The sequence below is a fragment of the Hippopotamus amphibius genome, chromosome 1 (genome assembly GCF_030028045.1).
Source record: "Hippopotamus amphibius kiboko isolate mHipAmp2 chromosome 1, mHipAmp2.hap2, whole genome shotgun sequence".
Classification (NCBI taxonomy): domain Eukaryota; kingdom Metazoa; phylum Chordata; class Mammalia; order Artiodactyla; family Hippopotamidae; genus Hippopotamus; species Hippopotamus amphibius.
Genome location: NC_080186.1, coordinates 31055676 through 31079026, shown reverse-complemented (window position 1 = coordinate 31079026; position 23351 = coordinate 31055676). Strand labels below are relative to the sequence as shown.

The window sequence follows — 23351 nt, the reverse complement described above, 5'->3', positions numbered from 1 at the left end:
AAACAATTACTGCTATTTGGGACAGGGCATCTTCATTTATTAATATTTACTAAGCATGAATTTTCCATTTGGCCAGAAAAGTTTTCCTTTTATATTTGATCTTTATTTTTCTCCCCCAATCTCAAAAGTAATGAATACTAAATAAAATTAAAAATTGAAAATTAGAAAGTTAAAGTTCCCAATTGAGTATATGTTAACAGTCTGAGGTACATCCTTTCAGACATTTTCTATGTGTATTGAAACTTCTACCAATAGTAATACTACAAAAACAAAACTACCCTTATATTGTTCTGCATCTTAACATAAAGTATCATATCTACTCACGTCAGTACACAAAAATCCACCTCAGTCTTTTCAAGTGGTCCACAGTACTCTCTATATAGCTGTACCCCGATTTGCTTAATCCTTAACTGAAAAAAAATCTGGGGTGATTACAGCTTTTCACATTTCAAAATAATGCTGTAAGGAATGTTCTTTCACACTTATCTTTTTGCATTTGTGTGATTCTTTTTGCAGGTAAATTTTTAGAAGTGGATTTACTGGGTGAAGGCTTTACATTTTCATAGATAAATGCCTCCAAAGTTGCATACCATTTTATGTACACATGATATAGTATGTGAGATGTCAACCACTTTTTAAAACAGGCTAAAATCCTGACTAAATTAACCCTTTAACCACAGAGGTGTGCTTTAAAGATACTCTAGGAGGAAAAAACGACGCAATTAAAAAACTGTTCAAAAAATAGAAGTCATTTAGAAAAATGTTTTTCACACATTGCAACCCATTAGAGGTTGTGAACTCAGCTGAAGGGATTGTGAAAATCCCTTTACAAATAAAAATTTCAGTATGCATCATGTGTAGTAATGGTAAGTACAGTTTGATTTATGTGTGTACTGGATTGTTACGTAAATTATTTCTTACTATAGGTTGTGGTCACAACAGTTTGAAAATAATTAATTTAGAATAAACACAGCTATTTCAGCATCTCTATTCTCTGGGAAGAGAGTTAATAACTTGGAAGGGAGAGGTAACTTGGGCTGAAGTGGGAGTGTCTTTCAGAGTCTGCTCTGTCCTCTAGTAACACAAGCAGGTCTGAGATTTTTCAAAGCTAAAATCAAACCGGGTTTGCTTTTGACCAACATTTTAAATTTTTTGAAATTATCTAGAAAAATCAAGGTAATACTCAGATTTTAGTTGTCTTTGCTAACTCTTACTTAGAAAGAGGGTAAAGAAGTATCAGATGAATAGTAACCAAAAAACTTGGAAATATTTCATCAGATTTAGTTTGATAGCACCTATTAACTACCTATCTATGACATGTTGTGTTGATTTTTTGTTACTTATATTTAGATTATTTCTTGCTAATAGAATTGTGTCCAGTTTATATCAGGGAATTAAATATCATGTTTCATTTTCACTGCAAAGTGTGCCAGCATTTTACTTCCCAAATACATTTGAAAACTGGGCTGTTACACCGGTTCTTTGGCAAATATTTGACACTCACACTTTATTTTGAATAAAAAAGCAGATGAAGGGGGAGGACAGTTGAGGTTTCATTTGCCAATAGATAGCTTATATTATTATTATTATATTATTATTACTATTATTATTTATCTCTGCAAGAATTTTCGAGAAATGATTCCTGCCTTTGGAATTATCAGACTACTCATCATCGTCCTTATAAGTAAGTGTGTTTTGTGAACGCTTCACACCTTCAATTTTATGGGTTCAACCTTCAGAAGGCCTTCTCACATTTCCCAGACACTAACAAGTAGGATGACCATCAGCCTAGAGTCAGAAAGAATGGTTTGGCTTCTTAGCTCTGAGCACAAGGGTGTGAACGGAGTTTTCACAGACCCTGGTGGGTGGTTCTTAGAGGTGCCTCTGTTTCTTTCTGGGGTGCAGGGAGTCAAGAGAGTAGGGCTCGAGGCACTCCATCCACTTCAATCACAGTACCATCATTTATGGGTTTTTTTTTAATTAAAATTTTTTTTAAATTGGAGTGCAGTTGGTTTACAATGTTGTGTTACTTTCTGCTGTCATGTATGCTTTATATACTGGATTTCTTGTTCATACACTAGATTCTGTATATGATTTTGTCTGAAAGGGAAAGCTTGAAAACCATTCATAGAATCCATTTTCTTCCTCAACTTCTAAATTTTCAGATTTAAAAAAAAAAACTGATCTAGGAAATAAGCATGGAGTGGTGGCTGAGGATTGAAGATGAGAGCAGAGGTGAAGGAAGAGAGGGGTCAGGGAACTAGGAGGATGACTTGCAGCTTTGGAAATCTCCAAGAATGATAGTGGAGGAGAGTTACGTGCTGAAGGAGCTTGGGAAGTGCGTTCCATCTGGAGAAGAGGTGGAATTTTAGGCGGGTCTGAAAGTCCGGTGTTTGGATGGTGGCAGGCCATACAGAGTAGACGCAAACAAGAGCGAAGGCAGGGCTGATCACTTGTACTTCTGGACCTGCTCCTGCTGAAGCTGTATCTGCACGGAGGGTGTGGGGAGAAGGCCGACACTGGGGCCAGGCTGTGGGGTCAGACTTGAAGGCCAAGGCAGAGGTGACACTTGATACAGGCTAAACTTTTGGCTGTCCACATAGTAGGAACAAATGATTCTGCAAATTGGTATCAAGAGTTCAGAAAAGAAACTAAATTTAGTTTAGGAATGTTTTAATTATGAAAACAATATTTCACCCAGAGAGAAAAGAAGTGATTTATTTCTAGTTTATACCATACCATCTATGATGTTTTTCTCCATAAGAAATCCAAAAAAGTGAGAGAATGTAGTCAGCACAGAAGGGAGGGCAGCTGTCTGGGAGTCAGGAGAGTCGCTCTGTGGGCAGGGCCACCTGAGTTGTAAAGAGTCACGACCAGGACCAAGGCACAAGTGCTTAGACAGAAAAATATTCTTACACAAGTTACCTGGGTCCTCAGTAAATCTGTTTCTTTCAGATAATTATGAATGACTTTGGTAAAATAAGCCTCTGGACGGGGAAATGGTTTTAATACTCGAATACTCTTAAATGTCAGAGTAAAAACCCTTTCCTCATGCACAGGGTTATTTCCAAATACAGTTTATGTAACATTCGGTCATTCTCCAGGTAAGTTACACAGTTACTGAATGATGTGCTTTTATTATATCCTAAATATAGATGGGACACGCTGATATCAACTTTCCCCACATACCATTTCTAGAAGTTCTTTGGCCTGGTTTACCTACTGTTGAAAATGCGAGAAGTTACAACAAATTCCAGATTAATGAAATACAAGTACATTTTAATTTTAAACACGTTTCCTTGGGAAAATGTATAGTTTTTTTTTTTTTAATGGTAAATATTATTCCTAATTGTGAAGGACAACTGGCCCTAAGGACCTTCTTTCATTAAGCATTATTTTTTGGATCTGTTTTATGAGCAACTGAGCTTCCCTGGAAAAAGTTCAGGAAATCTTACATTTTCATCCTTCAAAAAAGTCCATATAAAGGCAACTCCCTTAGAATAAGTGTCAAATTTTATTGAAGACAATGATTTGGTTTATTGGAATAAGCACTTCTTTTCAGGTGGGAAGAGAGGTCTCAGTTTAGAGACTACAGCAACTCAGAAGTAAACTCCTCCGGGAAGCAGGAAGGGCCAGGCAGGTATAAGTCAGAAGGGGCCAAAGCAAGAGAGGAATTGGAGAGATTGACATGCTAAGCAGTTACAAAGAGTTTTTGAAAGGAGGCCTCCTACTATGGAAGACTAGACCAAACTAACTGTTTTCAGTAAATCAGCCTTGTTTTCCAGCAGTGGTTTTCTTAAACTATCCTCGTCCTATCTCTGTTATTTACACTGGATCAGGAAATGCAAATGATTGAGAAAACAACATAGGCACATTTACCCAGCATTTTGTGTGATAGTTATTTACAATTAAATTAATATTGAGTGCTTCCTCGACCTCAATTTCTATCCGGTGACTTCAGTGTCAATACTGTATTGAAAGGGAAACTAGCTGGAACACATGGTCCTGATGCTATTTTCCCAAAGGCAAGGACTAGGTCTTTCTATCTCCCAGGACACTCACTAAGTAGAGCACAGGGAATTGGGGGATGGGTGTGGAATGTGACAGTTGCAGGAGATGTCTCCAAGTGCACATGTAGGGCAGAGTTCTTCTAAGCCAAGAAGCCTGGAAGCTCTTTTAACATCACAGATCTGACTTATTTGAGGAATGTCTAAGTTCTGGCTCTCACTGTTCCATTAGAGAATGTGGACTCATTTCCTTTCTTGGCGCATCTTCTACATCCTGATGGTAATTAGAGGCGATTAATGTGGTGGGTGAGAGTGAAGGCCCCAGAGTCAGACTGCTTAAAGTTTAAATCCCACCATTGCCTCTGAGCTGTGTGGCCTCTGTGTCTTGGTTTCTCTACGTATAAAACGCCACCATCATTCCTCACTCAGATTGCTGCAATAGTAGTAATTAGCTTGTCTGCCTGCTCCTGTCTTTGCTTCTTTAGAGTATGTTTCCTATACAGCAGCCAGAATCGTCTTTTAAAAACATGTCAGACAGGTCACTCCTGTGCTCAAAAGCTTTCAAAGGGTAAAAGTCAAAGTCCTTACAGTGGACCCTAAGGGCCCTACATGATCTGCTACTGTTTGATCACCTCACCTACTACTTTATCCCTAACTTTAGTCCAGAATCACCTGAAGGTCTTGTTAAAACACAGACTGCTGAGCCCTGCCTTTAGAGTTTCTGGTTCAGAAAGTCTGGGGTGGGCCTGAGAATTTTCATTTCTACTAAGTTCCCAGTGATGCTGGGATCCCCAGCGGGGCAGGGAACCATCCTTTGAAAACCACCTGTGCAACCAGATCAACTGCTTTGGGGTCCTTCAAACATACCAGGCACGGATGGTCCTGCCTTAGGGACTCTGCACTTCCTTCTGCCTAGGAGCCTCTTCAAAGGTCAGCATGGCTTGCTCCCTTATGTCTATCAAATGCCGTATTTGCCTTGAGATCCTCCCTGACTCTCCAGTTAAAAATCACACCCTACTCCCAGCATTCCCAGTTCTCCTTCTTCTCTTTGTGTGTTCTCTATAGCACTAAACGCCATTTGACAGTACTTCATGTTTTACTTACTCATTTGCCTTCCCCAACGAGACTTTCAGTTCCATGAGGTGGTCTGATCTGTTCACGGCAGTATCTCTACCACCTAGAATAGTGCCTGGCACATGGGAGATAAGCAACAAATACATGTTGGATCAATACATCCATAAAACGGGATAATGATAGTACTTATTTCATGGGGTGGTTGTGAGGATTAACGATGCAGGTTAGTGTATGTAAAGCCCTTAGAACGGTACCTAGCACAGAGTAAGTCTCAATAAATGTTGCTGCCATTGCTAGAGGGGAACCAAAAATAACTGGCGCACTGTTACGGAGATCCTGGGGCTTCACTGGGCTGTGTTCCCTTCTAGTTGCATCGGACATGGGATTTGCTCTATACAGAAGGTTCTTTGTCCCTGCAAACGGGTCCCCGGTGAGTTCAGTTTACTATTATTTGACTGCGTTGGGTCTTCGTTGCTGCTCGCAGGCTTTCTCTAGTGGTGGCGAGTGGGGGCTCCTCTTCTTGTGGAGCACGGGCTCTAGGTGTGTGAGCTTCAGTAGTTGCAACACGTGGGCTCGGTAGTTGTGGTGCATGGGCTTAGTTGCTCTGCGGCATGTGGGATCTTCCTGGACCAGGGATTGAACCCATGTCCCCTGCATTGGCAGGCGGATTCTTAACTACTGTGCCACCAGGGAAGCCCCAGTTTATTATTTTTTAAATGAAAATTTAGCTATCATATCGATAGCTAAAAAGGGTCACCATATAGGGACAACAATTCTGAGATTTAGGGCAGTCTATTTTCCATTTGGAAGTTAAGAAGATTCCTGAGGGTGAAGGGACTTCACAGAGCATAAAATGCTGATTGGAAAGCAGCAATAATATGGGCTCAGATGAATTTACAATATAAAGAAAACTGACAAAGATTTCCAGTTTTATTGAAATTGGTCTTTGAATCTGGTAGTTTCTGTTTGAGTATCTGTGTGTATGTTACTCCTTGTGTTTTAATTAGGCATTCCATTTATGTGGGATCAGATTATGCTCCTGTAGAGATCCCTCATGGCACCTCAACTCTTACTCTCTTGGTTGGCCTTATATAGAACCATCCTAAATGCAATGAGGAGCACGAAGAAAGAGAAACAATGGCTCTGTCTTGGGTACTCAGAGTCCGTGAAATGATATTTTTTAGCCTTGCATGATTTGGAATATCTCCCCTCTGTGCACATGGAGTGTTTTGTCTCTTTTGTCTCACTGTCTTGCTGTTCAGACTTGTAAGACTCTTTGACTGGGATGGTATTTGTTTTTTAAACAGCTGAAATATGTAATTAACATTTTCTTATTTCCATTTTTTCCCTCTTTTTCTCAAGGTGTCTTTTGCAGCTCACATTGCAGGTTGCTTTGCTGGAATGTCCATTGGTTACACCGTGTTCAGCTGCTTTGATAAGGCACTGCTGAAAGATCCAAGGTTTTGGATAGCAATTGCAGCTTATTTAGCTTGCGTCCTGTTTGCTGTGTTTTTCAACATTTTCCTATCTCCAGCAAATTGACTTGCCTCTAACACAAGCCAATTAATAAAAAGAGCCATCTGGGAAGAGAGCTGGAGAACTCTATGAAGAAACAGAGAAGTCCCAGAAAATACCAACAATTTTATAAAGAGGACAAAATACCCCTGGAGTTGTCAGTTTCAAAGACTGTTTACAGTATGAGTTAGGGTTTAAGGAAGGGGCTCTTCTGAGTGCATGAGGGGAAAGAGGAAGAGAGAAAAGGGAAGGGAAGTGAGAACCAGAGACTGGCTCTTTCTCAGGCGTGCGGTGTGAGGGCACGTATCCTCTAAAGGAGACTTGTTCTCCTGGGAGGATATAGTATAGAGACTGCTTGATAGAATCCAGAAATAATGTACTATGCTGATAATAAAAGCTTTCCATATATGTGAGGCTATTTCTTATCACTTTCCATCACTGTTTGAGTCGATAGGTTACTGTTTGTGGTGCTTTATATGCATGATTGCTCATCTTTTTAACAACCCAGAAAGGCAGCTATTACTCTGTATCTTAGAGAGGAGGATATGGGATCCCTTCAAATAAATCAAGTAACTTGTGTAAGAATTTAAAGGTTGGTAATGACTTGACAGCCTGTATTCACCTGCCCTCCTGGTCTATCAGTGCTATGTTTCCCAAATGCCAAAAGTTAATAGTATCATGGGAGTATGGGATGAAACACTTGTGTGGGTGTACCAGGAAAGGTAGAAATACCGTATGAAAGAATTATCTGGATTGCGAGTTTAAGATTTGAATAGTGTGTTTAGGACCCAGGAACCTGGAACTATCTTTCTCATGCATACTATGTGCCTGGACTCTTTGGAGTCTCATCTGTGATAGGATTCTCATCCTTTATGTGGCTAGTGGCTCTTCTATGAGTGGGTAGGATGTATGTACAAAAGGTAAAATGTCATATCTGCAAGCTGAGATGCCTGGGTCCTTTTACTGTATAGAACCCAGATTGCTGGCCATTCTTCTTCCAAAATAGTAGTTTTAGGTCACCTGAATGCAGGAAATACAACTTTTCTCCTTTTATCATATTCTTTTATCATCGTCTTCTTTTATTTAAAACCCATCTAAACATGTTGCTGTATTCTGAGAGGAGCATGCATGCTTAATTAGACATAGTGAGAAAAGCAGTATTTCAGCACTTTGAGAAAAGCTGATCTGGGATTTGTTTAAAAATTTTTTTAAATTTGAGTATGAGAATACAAGTATGTTCCTGGTTAAACTAAGAGTTTTATAAGAACTTAAAGAACCCCTTTTACCTTTCCACCCCAAACCTGCTCTCTTCCCTTGTCATGACCATTGTCAACAACAGCTGGGTGTATATTCTCCTAGACCTTTTTCTAACCAGGATGAGCAGAAAGAGAAATGGCTTTCGGTTGATGGCTGACTCACTCATGGCACTGAGCTGCACTGAAGCTGCTCTACATCCCCAAAGAGATAAATTCGGAGAACAAGTTGAAGATCACTACAGTATAACTTCTCGAGGATGATTTGCTTCTCAGATTTACCTAAACTAAGAAAGGTTTGGGTTAATCTCACTGTTTCAGCTCTTTAAATGTACATATGAAATGCAGGTTTTTAATAAGATAAATGAGATCATACTACATGTATTGTTCTGTAACTTGTTTTGTAATATGACTCAGGGATCTTTCTGTTAGTTCCTAGAGATCTTTATTCTCTGAATTGCTATTGATAAAGATGTACTATAGTTTACTTAATCATTCCTCTACTGAACACTTGCTGATTTTGTACTATTACCAACAGTGCTATGTGAACATCCTAGTATGTGTAGTGTGTCTTTGAGAATGAATGAATAAATGGATATTTCAAGCATTCAGAAGCAGAAATGCTATGTTATTTTGATAGATTTAAACTACCTTTTTTTTTTTTTGGCTGCATCACGCAGCTTGCAGGATCTTAGTTCTCTGATCAAGGATTGAGCTTGGGCCATAGCAGTGAAAGCTCCAAGTCCTAACCACTGGACTGTCAGGGAATTCCCTAAATGACCCTTTAAATAGCTGTATCCATTTATATGCTTACTGATAGTATATGAGATTAATGGTTTCCTCATACTTTTGCCAAAAGCAGGTATTATAAATCTTGAAAAAATTCACATTTTGATAGTTAAAAGATAATAATTTGTATTTCTCTACTAATGAAGCTTAGTGTTTTTTAAGTTTACTACTAATTTATGTATAATTTATATATTACATGTAATATATAATTTATATAATACATAATGTAAAAATATGAATATATATATATTTTCCTGATGAAAGGGTTGCATTTAATTTGAAAATTAGCTATTAGTTGGCAAAGAAGCTCAGGGAAGAAATATTTATCTGCCATCGCCAAACCACCAGGTCACTAGCTCTGAAGAGAGATCTTTAATGACCTAAAGTGCAGTGCAATTGTTAATAATAGAAAACTAGACAGAGAAACAGGATTCATCTAACTATGAAATCGGACATGACCCATTGATTATTAAGACTGATCACTAAGAAGTTATTATCTAGTTAGATTATTTTGGTGCTAGAAACATCGTTCACATTACCAAAAACAGTGGTATCTTTCTGGGTTCCCCAGGGGGTAAAGTTACCCTTAAAAAAGCACAAAGACATCTTATGACATCTCTGAATTATAAAGAAGCCATTTATTCAGCTTAATTTGGGGCTCATAATTTTAGTCTCCTAAATATTCTTTATGTGTGCTGCCCAATAATGTAGCCACTAAGCACATGTAGCTATTTACATTTAATTAAAATTAAATAAAATTAAAAACTCAGTGCCTCTGTTACACAAGCCACGTTGCAAGTGCTCAATAGCTATGTGTTTCTAGTGGCCACCTTATTGGACAGTGCAAAGAGAGCCTAGCCCAACATTGCTGCAAAAAGCTCCATTGGATTAAAAAAAAATTCAGTTGGGTAGTGCTGTTTTAGAAGCAAGAATGAAGACAGGGAGATGGATTTTAGCTGATGGCTAACTCACTCACTGCACTGAACCAAACTGAATCTGCTCTACACCTGCAAAGGGACACATTCAGAGAATAAGTTGAAGATGGCTGTGGTTTAACTGTTAAGCGCAATCTGCTTCAGATTTACCTAAACCGAGAAAGGTCTGTGTTAATCTCTCTGTCTTAGCTAATTAAGAGGCATTTGAAATGTTGGGTGTTTTGTTTTGTTTTGTTTTTTGCTTTTGAACTCTATAGTACTGTATTCGTGTATATTAGTATTCATGTCATTTGCTATGAAAGCTTTAGGACCTAAGATCTGAAGCTAAATAATAGTACTTCTTCTTTCAGAAAATACCATGCACTTGTTCTTTAAGGAAAAAAAAAAACCATTTAATTTCTTTTGGTGATTTTTAAAAGTAAAGTGCTCATGGTAAAATAAAAAATTAAAATATACACAATTATAAAAAATTAAGTCAATTTAATCACACTACCCAGAGATAATCATAGTTAATATTTTGATGACTATCCTTCTAGGCTTTATTGTATGCATCTCTACATATAAATAAATTTACAATAATGGGGCCATATTATTCTATATTTTATAACCCGAATGTTACTGAAATAATATATCAAATGTCTTTTTATATTAGTATATATTTATTATTTCTCTTGGTTGCATAGTACCATATTGTGGATGTACTATTATTTATATGTATAATACAGTCTTTCTTGTATTGATAATTATTTTGTATATTTTCAAGTTATAATTATTATAAATGACAAGATAGCATCTTTGCTTATACTTTAAAGTGCTTTGGATTGTTGGGTAAAAGAGTATAGTACTATTAACATAATGAAGTCAAGTGGAAGTTTTCTCTATCTCAGGAATACAACTAAATTTTAGAAGCTTGATGCTTTTGCAAGTCTTTTGAACTGTATAAAGCTTTCAAAAAGGACCTAAAAACTCTAGAACCTGTTATTTAAAAAGTCAAAACTTTCACTATTTGACACACCTAACTTAAATAATTAAACTTGTAAGAGAAAACAGATGATCTCTTTCATGGAAATTTCAAGTGTGCTTAGAGAGGAAAAATAACAGTTTAGTAAAACAGTTAAGAGCTGACTTTAGAGCCAAATTGACTGAGTTTGAATACCAGTTCTAGCTGTGTGATCTTGGGTAATTTAAGGTGTGCCTCAGTTTCCTCATCTGTAAAATGGGGAAACAACATACCTACCTCATGGGATTTTTGTGACGGACATATCTTGTGGCTATAATATCCCAGTACGTTGTCTGATTGTATAACATTTCTCTTTCTATAAGGGATACAGGACATACATTTATATGTTAAATGAAAATGAATGAAAACATTCACTTTTTTTTTCTTTGGGATATATTTTCTCTTAGATATCCTAGGGTATCACCTCTAATATGGAACCTACTGGCTGATAATCCAAGCATCTAAATTACAACTCGCCCCAATGCTCCCTCCATAAACTAAGCTACATGTCTTAAAAAGGTCGAATACTGTTATAATGAAAATTTCTATAACACTACCACCATACCAATGATCCATTTATTTCAAACAATATCTAATAACAATAGATAGTTATACAAACTACACATATAGCTTTGGTAGTACAAAATAGTTAAGTTTTGGAAAATTTTCATAGCAAAGTATAGCAATAATTTCATCAATATTCATAAATATATTACTGAAATAATTTCTGAAAATGCTCAAAAACTGCCAGAAAGAAACTAAAATTTAGATATTTACATGTGGATTAAAAAACTAATCTAAATTCTTATAGCAAGAGCCAGATCTGTTTCCTTTGGTTTCATTCAATGCTGTATCTTACTGGATTGTGAAATGAAACACATGCCTTTTCCTTTGTGCATAAATGAGATTTAAAAATCATTGAATTTGGTTATAACTTTTATATAAAATAATCTTAATAAATAGTTTTGTAAGATCAAGTCAGTAGTTTCAGGAACCTCTCCAAAAGTTCTCAGTTTAAAAAATAAAACAACAACAAATGTCAGCTGAGTAAGAAGACTCCTTTCTTACAGGGATTCCTACAATTCTATTCCTCATAGAGAATATATACACCTCTCCTCCAGGTATCTTTTTTTTCCCCATTGCATTATAAGTCTAAACATAAGTGATTTTAGATTCCTGACATCTTAAACATATTCTTGGTAACAGATTATTACAACTTTCTAGGGAAAAAAGTAGAGCAAACAGCACGCTGAAAGAGTGATGCTTTGTTCATGTTTTGGCCATAGGTTTGCCTTAAGAAATAGCACACACTTCAGAATGGAAGAATTTATCTGCCTCCTATTTGATGGGGTTCAGAGCTAAGATGGCTGACTAAATAAACATGGGGGACTGGAATTTCCTTGGAGGCATTCTGGAGGAAGTTCACATCCACTCCACCATGATTGGAAAGATGTGGCTCACCATCCTGTTCGTATTTCGAATGCTTGTTCTGGGTGTAGCAGCTGAAGATGTCTGGAATGATGAGCAGTCTGGCTTCATCTGTAACACAGAACAACCCGGCTGCAGAAATGTATGCTATGATCAGGCTTTTCCTATCTCCCTCATTAGATACTGGGTTTTGCAGGTGATATTTGTGTCTTCACCGTCCCTGGCGTACATGGGCCATGCTTTGTACCGACTGAGAGTTCTGGAGAAGGAAAGGCAGATGAAGAAATCTCAACTGAGAGGTGAACTGGAGCAGGTAGAGCTTGAAATGCCTGGTGATCGGAGGAGATTGGAGCAAGAACTGTGTCAGCTGGAGCAAAGGAAACTAAATAAAGCTCCACTCAGAGGAACCTTGCTTTGCACTTATGTGATACACATTTTCACTCGCTCTGTTTTTGAAGTTGGGTTCATGATTGGACAGTATCTTTTATATGGATTTCATTTAGAGCCTCTATTTAAATGCCATGGCCACCCGTGTCCAAATATAATTGATTGTTTTGTCTCAAGACCCACAGAAAAGACGATATTCCTGTTATTTATGCAATCCATAGCTACGGTTTCACTTTTCTTAAATGTTCTAGAAATTTTCCATCTAGGTTTTAAAAAGATTAAAAGAGGGCTTTGGGGACAATATCAATTGAAGGATGAACATAATGAATTTTGTACCACGTCAAAACAAAACCTTGCCAAATATCAAAACACATCTGCAAATTCACTGAAACGACTCTCTTCTGCACCTGATTACAGTCTGTTAGTGGAAAAGCAAACACACACAGCAGCGTACCCTAGTTTAAATCCACCCACATTTCAGACAAATCCTGCTAATTACAGTGGAAATGATGACAAAGGCATTTTGGATGAACAGGAAGCTCTACTTTCTGAGATGTGCACACTTAGTACTACCTGTGGTCATCTTCAAAATGTCAACTCAAGTAATAAAGAAGACACTTATAAAATAACTGGAAAAGAAGTTAATGGTAACCAGTTGAGGGGAAAAAGAGAAATTGATGGCAAAGACAGCAAAAGGAACCACTACTCTAAAGGTCACTGTTCTATTCCAGGCAATGCTGTAGATCTCAACAACCACACCGGCCAGTCATCCCAAACAGCTTTCTCTCTGCCTGCTAACTGCACCTGGAAACCAAAGTGGCTTCGTGCTACGTGGGGTCCCTCTGCAGAAAATGAAAACCAGGCATTACCTCCTAAAGGTAACCTTAAGGGCCAGCTCAGAGAGAGCACAATCGGAACCCTTCTTCCTTCACCGGGAGACTTCCAACCACTTGACCTTATAGACACTCCTGATTCTTTGGGAGGGTTGTCCTTTGAATCCGAGTTGGTCAGAACCTGCAGTAACCCTACTGCTTGTCCTCCAAATCATTTAGTGTCTCTGACAAACAACCTCATCAGTAGGCGGGCTCCCACAGACCTTCAGATCTGAACAACAGTTGGCTTTTAGACATTCTATATTATCATAGAAGTAGCCTAGTGATGGTGGAGCACAGAAAAAACAGAGCCGTTCTAAAGACCAGCTGTTTAGAGAGACAACTGCAAGCCCATTTTAAAAAGGGAAAAATGACTCTAACTCTGAATGGGGAAGGACTAGTTTCAAGTTCAAAGACACAGAGTTACCAAATCAGGATTAAGTTTTTACGGGCTCCCTTCAGACTGATAATGATTTTGGGAAAATTGAAGATTAATGGAATGAGGTTTGGAGGGAACACAGCCTTCAGATATTGTTCTTGATCTATGTAATTTTCTCTTTTAGTTATCAATCTTTTATTTCTGGACACTGGGGCTTTACGTAGTTTCCTTATAGACTGCAACCTGATGTGTCTTGAATATAATCATAATGTTGCTATCTAGTAAATAAAACCCTAAAAAGATTGGTCGCTTTCTTTCACCAGTTTATAGCATCGTGATTCAGTGCCAGGATCGGCGTCTTGGCTCCACTACTCACTGGTCATCTATAACCTTGACAGTTTACCAACAGTACCTACCTTGCAGGGACGGTGTGAGGGTTAAAATAAGAAACATCTGTGTTTAATGCACTGCCAGGCACACAGTAAGCGCTCAAAAGGGCTAGCTATTATTAGCACACTACTGCTCACCCTCCGGAGGCCCACGTCAAGTCGGCCACAAAACAAGGAAACTCCAAACGTAAGAGCTGGAGCCCAAGCGGACGATTCTAAGCAGTCCTTCAGCCATTGGAAATCCAAGGGTTGCTCTCGTCGATCCTGCGCCCTTTTTCAAGATAAGAGTCGACAAGCCAGCACACACAGGCCGCCACAGCTTCTGAGGTCCTAGTTGAGACAGGTGCGCCCACTCTCGCGGTCAGGAGACCCGGGTCTCGGGAAGGAGTCCTAGCGCTCCAGGGTTCCGCAGGTCCCGCCCCCTGGCGCCACGCCCACCTTTGGCCCCACCTGGACACTCGTCCCGAGTTACCAACACCTAGCCTCCTGCTAAGCAACCGAATCGCTGAGAGGACCGGAAGAGGAAGGATAGGTGCGGCTACGCTAGCCAGAGGGGCGGGCGTACGCAGCCTCCTTCGGCTCAGCCCCGTGTGTGGCATTCGGAGCGTCCTGGTCGCCATGAAAACAGGCCACACCCCGACGATCCCGGCCCATGCTCCGCCAGTGCGCAGGCGCGAGCGCCCTGCCGCGCAGGCGCAGTGCTGCTCCCAGCCCGCCAGCCACGGTCTCCGGCGCCAGCTACGCCGCTGCCGCTGTCACTATGGCCCATTACAAAGTGAGGGGGGCGCGGCGTGGCTGGGGGCGTGCGGGCGGTAGCCAGCCGCTGGTCGGCTCTGGTGGGAATGGGGGCGCGCGCGCAGGTCTGGGGGGCGGGTTTGAGGTAGCGAGGCGGAGGCGGGGTTGCCGGACTCCCAGCGCCTTCTTCCTGCTCCGGCCCCGGGCTTCGGCCACTGACCCGCCGTGTCTCCTCAGGCCGCCGACTCGAAGCGCGAGCAGTTCCGGAGGTACTTGGAGAAGTCGGGGGTGCTGGACACGCTGACCAAGGGTGAGCATGGGCCAGGAGAGGGTTCCTCGTGCCCTCGGCGTGCTCCTCGGCGCTGCGCCCCAGACGGGCCGTGGCGTGGGGCGGGAGGGGAACAGGTGGGACCCGTCCGGGGTCCGGCGAGGTGGGCCCCGGGGTTCAGCGGGGACCGGCGCACGCCTGGCTGCCGGCCGCCGCCGGGGTCGGGCGGCCTCGCTCTCCCTACCGCTCTCCCCGCGGGGAGTGCAACTCTTGCAGCTGTTGCAAAGTCCCTCCAACTTCCGTTGCTTTGCCTCGAGCAGCCGCAGTGAGCATGTTTGCTAAAGACCTTGCGAGCCGAGCTCCTCCCTGCTGATAGTTTTTTCGGAGCCCTCAAAGTCCTGTAACAGAAACGTTTTCCCTCGAACAAAAGGCAAGTGGGAAAACGACCAGATTTGAAAGCGGGCTATAAAGTAGCTAAGTGAACCTAATGCTCAAAGTAGCTGTTTGACTGTGGCTTTTCAACTCAACCCCGTTTCGCAGTCTAGGTTAATTCCTACTTTGTGCAGATTTCATCATTAAAGTAGAATTACAGTTTAAAGAGCTTGAGGGCATATCAAAGCGGTCATGTTGTTTTCACTTTTTAAAATGGAAGTGTTACACTGTATCTCTTACGCTGGGGTTCACCTTCTCGGTAGATGAATAAGGGGCTTCAAACTGGAGGGTTCCAAGAGGTAGTGTGGGCACTGCTTATTTCATTAGCTAAGCAGTAAGGCGAATACCTGTTACGTATCACTCAGCTCACTGGCTGACTTTCACGGGTGCAGAACAGAAGAGTTGGCAGGGACGGTGATCTGGGTCCGTATGAGCAGTATAATAAGTATCTGGGAAATAATTTGGTAACTGCTCTTTGGCCAGAAACAAAGATTAGGAGAAAACTCTGGGAGAAAAACAACTCTGGGTCTTCGCAGAAAGCAGGGCTTTTAATTCCCAAGCATGGGCTGGTAATTTTTGAGTTGCTACCAACCTTAGGTTCAGGTACCAGTTTCTTATCTCTTTGCAAATAAATGTCAGTAAGTATTAAGGGACTACATGAAAGCACTGTGTTGTCATCTCGGGAAGTATCACAGACTCTTGGAATTTCATCGACCTGACCTCCCACGCCCCTCAAAAAACTCCACAAGCGCACTTCTTTCATTTAACTATTTTATTCAGTTGTCTGTTCTAGGCACTGTTCTAGTGGGGGAAAAAAAAAGTCCCTGCTCTAAAGGAACTTATATCCTAGTTGGGGGAGACATAATAAATGCATAGTGTCAACCAGTGGTGTTACGAAGAAAACATAGCAAAGTAAGGGGATAAAGAGTGATGGGTGTGCCATTTTATGCAGGACCGTTGGGCAAGGCCTCTCTTAAGAAGTAACATTTGACCAGAGACCCCAAAGAAGTGTGATGTCGAGTTTCAGGAAGTGTAAGGAGGCCAGAGTGGCTGGATGGAGTGAATGAAACATACATTGCTAAAGAGCAGAGAAGTGACCACTGTGGGAGGTAAAGAAGATATTCAGCCTTGTGGCCATACATGCATTCTCCTTCATGAGAGACTGGAAAGCGTGGGAGGTTTCTCTTCCCTTGCTGACATCTACTGGTATTCCCCCCCTCAACCTTCCTAGATTTCCAGTCTCATAAATAACATCAGACAACAGAGCATCTAGCGATACGATCTACTCAAAGTTGGATTTTGTGTACTCCACACAGATTTAACTTATAATTTTTATCCATCTTATTTCCAAGAGGATTTGAAATGGCTTCTAACATTAAAATGCTATAAGGATGGCTAAAGATAAAAAGTCATTTGGAAGAAGAGACATTTCAGTTATTTTGAGCACTACATCAACCTCTAAAAATTCTGGCTGCTAATGCAAAAAAGGGAAACACTGGGTATAGAGTTCTTATCTGTTTAAAAGGAAGTATATTTCATCTATAGAAAAGCACAGGAAACTTGACATTTACATTATGTTCTGTAATTATCAATCTTGTAAGTACCACTGACAGAAATTTAGAAGCCAAAAGAAAGGGTAGGGGAAGAAAAGGAAGAAAGGGTAAGAGTATTCATGTCTTATAAAATTAGAATTTGGTAGAGTTCACTGGAAATTAATGGAAGAAGAAACAGAGGCTTGAGTGTATAGTTTGAAGAAAAAGGTAATAAGTAGAGGAATTAAAGTGTACTGTGACACGGGAAGGAGAGGAGAGGGTAGTGGTGATGTAAATATGCCAATTTCTCAAAAAATAGTGCTGTAAATACATTTAGAAGAGTATCAGGACTTAATGTAAGTTGTTAGTAGTTGCCCATTTGATTTTTTTTTTAATAGTCTGTATTGTTTTGACGAGTTATTACAACTCTAGAAAAAATAAAAGGGAAGCATGTAAGTTGGTTTACAAGAGGAGTTCTCAAATTGGGGTCTAGATATGTACATTTCTTGTGTGTAGTTAGTTTTTTGTTTTTGATCAGATTTTTTGAAGAGTTCCAAAAAAATTAACCACTGGTTTAGATTTTTATTTGAGTAGTATATCCTAGAAGGAATGTGTTCAATATAAGATGAAAAAGGTAGTGCTGACGTGAACTACTGGATATAAAACCACTAAAGTATCAATATATTTTAATATTGATTTGAGCATGTTGATTACTGGTAGAGTTTTTGGTTGGTGGTTATTTAGCATGTTGTGTGTGAAACTTCATTCTTGAAGAACATTTTGAATTCAAAGCTTCTTCCTTCCAACAATTAACCGCAGCTCTGTTGATTATCTACAAAGTTCTTCTCAAATGTATCTACCTTGTTTTCATCCCTCTGTCACTCTAGTGCAGGTCACCCCCGCCCCCCCCCCCCCCCTTTTTTGGCTGCACCACCAGGCATGTGGATCTTAGTTCTCCTACCAGGGATCAAACCCATGCCCCCTTGCAGTGGAAGCATACAGTCCTCATCACTGGACTGCCAGGGAATTCCCAGGTCACTCTCTTTTTAAACTAACTGGATTACCATATCAGCCTCTTAATTGCTCTTCCTGCCTTTAAATCCTTGTCCCACTCATCAGTCTTCCACACAGGAGTCAAGAGTGATTCTGTCATTCCTCTGCTGACCTTGCAGGGTCCTCCAGTCTCCTCCCTAACCACCTTTCCAGCACACTCCCCCCCGCCCCCCCCCCCCACTCCATCTAGACACACTTGAATTTTCAGTTCCTCAATGTGTTGTTCTTTTGCCCTGGCCTTCCCTTTTTATCTGAAAACTTCATTGCCTAGGTCTCAGGTCTTATTTCCCTTCCCTGCGGAAGCCTTCCCCGGTACCCTGAGCTGAGTTAAGTATTCTTCTGATGTGCTCCCATTACCCTGTATTGCTGCTTGATACTGGTTTTTTTGTCTAGTTCCTTATTTACATTTACCTTTTGCATTAGACTGTAAAGTCACTGAGAGCAGCGACCTTGTCTGTCTTGTTCACCTTGGTATGGACAATCCTAGCACTGTGGGTGGTGTATAATAGACACTTAATATTTACTGGGGTACGGAATATAATTTCAGCCATTTTAATTTAAGACTTTAATTGTTTTTTCTGCTTTCTGATTTGCAGTATTGGTAGCCTTATATGAAGAACCAGAGAAACCTAATAGTGCTTTGGAGTATCCTTTTCATTTTTGAAGTCAGATAAAGGATTTTATTTTTTTTTAACTTGTATTTTTTTCACATAGATAAAAACTTTTAAAATACTTTTGATTATTGAAAAAATTACTTTCTTTGAGTATTTGGATTTTGATCTCTGAGTAAATATTGGTGGTAGGGTGGGATGACTCTCATCAGAGTTATTTCAGAAGGCTATTTCATTAGTTTCATTGAGCTCAAGTAAATTCTTAACTTTGATATTAGTTTTTTAAAGCATCACTTAGGAGCTGCTACCCCAGAAAATCCAGAAATAGAGCTGCTTCGCCTAGAATTGGCAGAAATGAAAGAGAAATATGAAGCTATTGTAGAAGAAAATAAAAAACTGAAAACAAAGGTAAAATTTTTGAAAGAATTCGTGTTAAAAATAATTTCACCTTTAATGATTGTATGACCAAAACTTCACTAAAATGGACAATAGAGGAGGGAGGAGGGTGGATATCAATCTCAGTTAACTGCAAGGCCAAGCTGATACCCTGTCTAGAAAACCACAAGCAAATTGTAAACAGAATGAGCAAAGTGTGGTCAAGAAGAGGTTCTTGGGAACCTTCATCAACAAAAAGATGAAAATATTGGTTAACGAATACTGGTTTATAAGTCAATGGAGATTTCTGAGAGTCTTAGGCAGTTGACTTAAGTAGGTCAGTATAGGGCCACTGCTTTGCAAATGGCACCCCTTAGATTGTGCAATGCAAAATCTGCATACTCATGTGGTGGCCCTTTAATGTGTTAACTCTGTAAACTTGTTTGCACTTAACCTCTGTACATTTGTTTGCACTTAATTTTGTCTAGTGCTGAAGTTTTTTCTTTGTTTAAACTCCCATGAGAATTTTCATAAACTTCAAACTACTCAACTCTTAAGTCTTTGAGGTTTTACTGCATCTAAATCACATAATGCATTTCACATGACTTTAGGCATTTCACATAATGTGTTTTATCTTCTCAACTTTGATAAGTGACACAGGTGCACAGACCATTTTATAGGTGAGGAAACTAAAGCACAGTTAAGTCTAATTAGCTTCTCAAATCTGACAGGTAATTGGAACAACTCAAATCTTAGCTTAGTGTTCTTGCAGCAAACCCCAGCTCGGCATAACAGAAAATTCAGTGTCTGAAATTATCCCAGATTTCACAATGTGTAAACGCCAGGTAACTTTTTGGCAGCTTTTAAGTCAAAGGTGTTAGCTGCTCTTCATTGACTGGCTAGATTAATATATGTCACATAATTCTTTTTTCTGCTTTTTAGGAGAAAGTTCAGTAAACTTACAGTGGAGAGGAAGAAAGTACCTTACTATAAGCCACAGTATCTTTGGGAAGATATAGATAATTGCATATCAAGTATCTGTGCAGTGCAGTCATGAATGGGAATTAAATTTTAGTCTGCCAGTGATTTTAAAGGTTTATATAAAAAGAACTTTGACTAGGTATGATTGTATTAAATGTTAAAATCACTGAGTGGTTTAAAAAGGATAGGATTTTAATATAAACTTAATGATTCAGTAATTAAATTGAATATAATAGTTAACTCGTTTTGTTACTATTAAGTTTTTTACCCAATTTAGAATAAAATTCACCTAAACTCCTCTGTCTTTGCCCCATAGCTTGCTCAGTATGAACCACCTCAGGAGGAGAAGCGTGCTGAATAGGATTCTTCTCAATTGAAAAGACACTGAAAAATGGTTTTGTATGAGTTGAATAGTTTGTATAGTATATAATCTTTTCCGAACAGATGCTATAGCACTCTTTTAATATGTTAAATTCACCTATCACACTTCAACTGTTATAAACACATATACTTAGAATCACCAATAAAAACTCAATATAACTTTCTTTGGGTCTTAAAAGCAGGAGAATCAAAAGTGAATCCTGAAAAAAAATCTAAACACAGCCATCTAATTCATGACCGTAAAAGACACTCTGTTTATTAGTCTGAGTAGGAATGATGGTACTGGTTGTATTTTAGCCAAGGAAGTTTAGCATGCAGCTGTTCCTTGGTTTAGCTCAGGATATGAGCACAGGTACAGTCATTCTTTAAAGTGAAGATGACACTGTTGTTTATATTCTCTGTAGGCAGCTGGAGAGATCTGTGTGACATAAGATGCTGTTGCATGGGGTCTCATGAATCTTCTGCTCTTGTTTATATAATGTGGAACAAATGACTCTTCTTGCCACCACTTTGCCTTAGATAACTGTGTGCGTGCCAGTGCGAACTCTGACACCACGTTTTCTTCTATGCAATCATGCCCTATCTGATAATGTTGCCTTGCTTTGCTGTGTGCTTCTGTGGGTGCCAGCTGCACATTGGCCTTTCTGTGTTGTTTTTCAATTTGCTATAATAGCAGTTACCCTGATTGTAATTTATATAACTTTAAAGAGATCACACTGTTCCCCTTCCTGACTTAGTTGCTTAGCTGAACACAGAACAGAGGCAATATAAAATTCTGGGTTCATACACAAGCTGGGAGAAAGGGAATGAGCCATATATCGTGGAAGAGTATAGCTTGCGGCTATAATTATATAGTGCTTTTTTCCCTCAAAGTATTTTTCTAGCCTTGAATTCATTTTACCTTCATTATCCCTGTGAAGTAGGTAGGCAAGTATGAGGGGAGGTGGGGTGCTGAATTTTTAGGCCAAAGACTAGTATGAATACAAAGTATTTACTAATTGTAGAACCTTGGGCACATCAGTTAATTGCTCTGAGATTCACTTTCCTCATCTGTTAAATGAGAATAATATCTGTGCTGCCTACCTCACAGGGTTGTTGTGAGGGTCAAATGGAATGTATGTGAAAGATGTGTAAACGGTAAAACGCTATATTCTTCTTTGTTAGTCCTTTTTCCTTTCTTGGAAGACCTATAGTCAGATGTTTTGTGTAACTGATCGCTTATTTTTCTTAGTGATTGACTAACATTATTAAGAAGTAGTCCTATTTCATGTGTTCTGTCCCTATTGTTAGAGAAATGTCCTTATTTTTTGGTCAAAACACACAGAAAACAAAACAATCCAATGAAAGCTGGTTTAACTAGCAAAAGCCTCAGCACCTGCTGGAAACTGTGACCAAGCCAATTTTAAGGGCATTTTAATCAGTCATTTGGCAGGAATGTGGCAATGGTCTGTGCCTCTTCTGGTCACAAGTTTGTTTCTCAAGGGGAGTCAGATACAGTTGGAAGAACATTTACTTGAATTGGTTTATCTTTTACCAGTTTGAGTGCCTCCTACATGGACAGCAGTGGGCTGAGTGCTAGGTGTTATAAAGATGAATGACTTGAAGTTAGCTATAAGACGTATATAATCAATTACAGTGTGGGACAGGATGTGCTAAGAACCATAAATAATAATAAAACATGGCCCCATGGGGGTTTTGGAATAGAGGGCGACTTGGCTTCTTTAAACAATTGGTATGACAGTCCCTTTGTGGACAGGCAAGTAGAAATTTTTTTCTGGCAGCCAACTGTCATTTGTTTTTTTCATAATGGGACTGGTATTAATATATATGTAAGTCAGATGACTATCTCTTGTACCATCCTTGTGAACAGAATGGCAACCTGTAGGTTGGATAATCAGACTCTTGGGTGGAACTGACCTGCTTAAACTGCTGTATCAGTCAGTGCTATGTAAGAATTCAGGGTTAGCCTGGCCTCTGGAGGTCCTCGTCAACATTTCTGTCAAGGATCTGGATGAAGACAGTACACAAGAAGAGGCTCAGTGGAGTAGAAAAGGATCCAATCCGTTCAGTTCCTGCTGTTTCAGCTGCCTTATCTATAAAATGTAGATTTCATATCTTGCCTACCTCACAAGGTGTTGTAAGGATCAAATTAAATATAATGGATGTAAAAGTACCTTGCAAATTGTAAAGGACTACATATGGGTCAGATGGTAGTAATGCTAATTCTCTAAGGGCCACAAAGTTGGAAGGGCTGGGTGTTAGACTATATTGAAATAAGCTTGAAAATGATTAACAACTTGGAGTACCTAAATTTCATGGCCTAAACCGAAAAGTTGAAATATCAAGTCTTACGTTTAGGTTAAAAAATGCAGCTATACATGTTTAGGCACTAGGATTGCTGACAAAGTACTAGTTCTAGTAACTATCAGTGTGAACTACTTATACTCTATGGATGTTAAGAAAAAAAAAATTCCATTCTGGAAAGCATTAATAGAAATATTGTCAAGGTGCTAAACAGTCACCCTGAAGGCTGTATTGCTCAGTATTGCGTTTTAGGTGTCAGACATCTGATGGATGTTGATAAGCTCAACTGCCTATAAAGGGGAGTTCATTTGAAACTACAAGGCTGTGTTGTCCAATATGGTACCACTAGCCACATCTGGCAATTAAAGTTAAACAAAATTAAAAATTCAGTTCTTTAGTCACACTAGCAACATTTCAAGTGCTCAACCCACACTGGCTACTATATTGAGTGGGGCAGATGTAGAACATTTCTGTCATCACAGGAAGTGCTACTGGACATTACTGTAGGAGGAATGGCTGAGGAACTGAGTATGTTTAATGTGGAACAGAAAAGACAGTGGGTAATGAGACTGTAATCTAATATTTGAGGTGCTGCCATGAAAAAGATGAAGACCACTGCTTACAGACTCTGGTGTATAAGCTCCAGGGAGT

The 23351-nt window shown here is 39.6% G+C and overlaps 3 protein-coding genes across 11 annotated transcripts in view; all 3 read left to right on the top strand.

The window, feature by feature from the left end:
- The window catches only part of RHBDL2 (rhomboid like 2), a 52403-nt gene extending 45393 nt beyond the window's left edge, over positions 1 to 7010 (top strand). For 4 of the 9 annotated variants that reach the window (XM_057705985.1, XM_057705967.1, XM_057706023.1 and 1 more), the window contains 3 exons: positions 1624 to 1684; positions 5450 to 5511; positions 6444 to 7010. In XM_057705985.1, coding sequence (XP_057561968.1) covers positions 1624 to 1684; positions 5450 to 5511; positions 6444 to 6623 — 303 coding nt within the window. In that variant the 3' untranslated portion in view covers positions 6624 to 7010. Of the gene's footprint in view, positions 1 to 1623; positions 1685 to 3155; positions 4938 to 5449; positions 5512 to 6443 lie in introns of those variants that run through there. The other 5 variants (XM_057706004.1, XM_057706012.1, XM_057705976.1 and 2 more) reach the window with 4 other exon arrangements.
- Positions 7011 to 11954: 4944 nt separating this feature from the next.
- GJA9 (gap junction protein alpha 9) lies at positions 11955 to 13558 on the top strand. The gene has a single exon (XM_057705913.1). It carries the CDS (start codon positions 11955 to 11957, stop codon positions 13494 to 13496), a length of 1542 nt encoding a protein of 513 aa, XP_057561896.1. The 3' UTR covers positions 13497 to 13558.
- Positions 13559 to 14711: 1153 nt separating this feature from the next.
- MYCBP (MYC binding protein) lies at positions 14712 to 21551 on the top strand. Its single transcript, XM_057706062.1, has 5 exons — positions 14712 to 14803; positions 15001 to 15073; positions 18645 to 18693; positions 18938 to 19067; positions 20332 to 21551. The coding sequence occupies exons 1-5, from the start codon at positions 14789 to 14791 to the stop codon at positions 20374 to 20376; spliced, it is 312 nt and encodes a 103-aa protein (XP_057562045.1). The 5' UTR covers positions 14712 to 14788; the 3' UTR covers positions 20377 to 21551.
- Positions 21552 to 23351: the final 1800 nt, after the last annotated feature.

Coding starts and splice junctions, on each gene's coding strand:
- GJA9 (XM_057705913.1), top strand. CDS start 11,955: ATGGGGGACTGGAATTTCCTTGGAGGCATTCTGGAGGAAGTTCACATC.
- MYCBP (XM_057706062.1), top strand. Junction 18,694..18,937: donor AAACCTAATAGTGCTTTGGA/GTATCCTTTTCA, acceptor CTTTGATATTAG/TTTTTTAAAGCATCACTTAG. Junction 19,068..20,331: donor ATAAAAAACTGAAAACAAAG/GTAAAATTTTTG, acceptor TTTGCCCCATAG/CTTGCTCAGTATGAACCACC.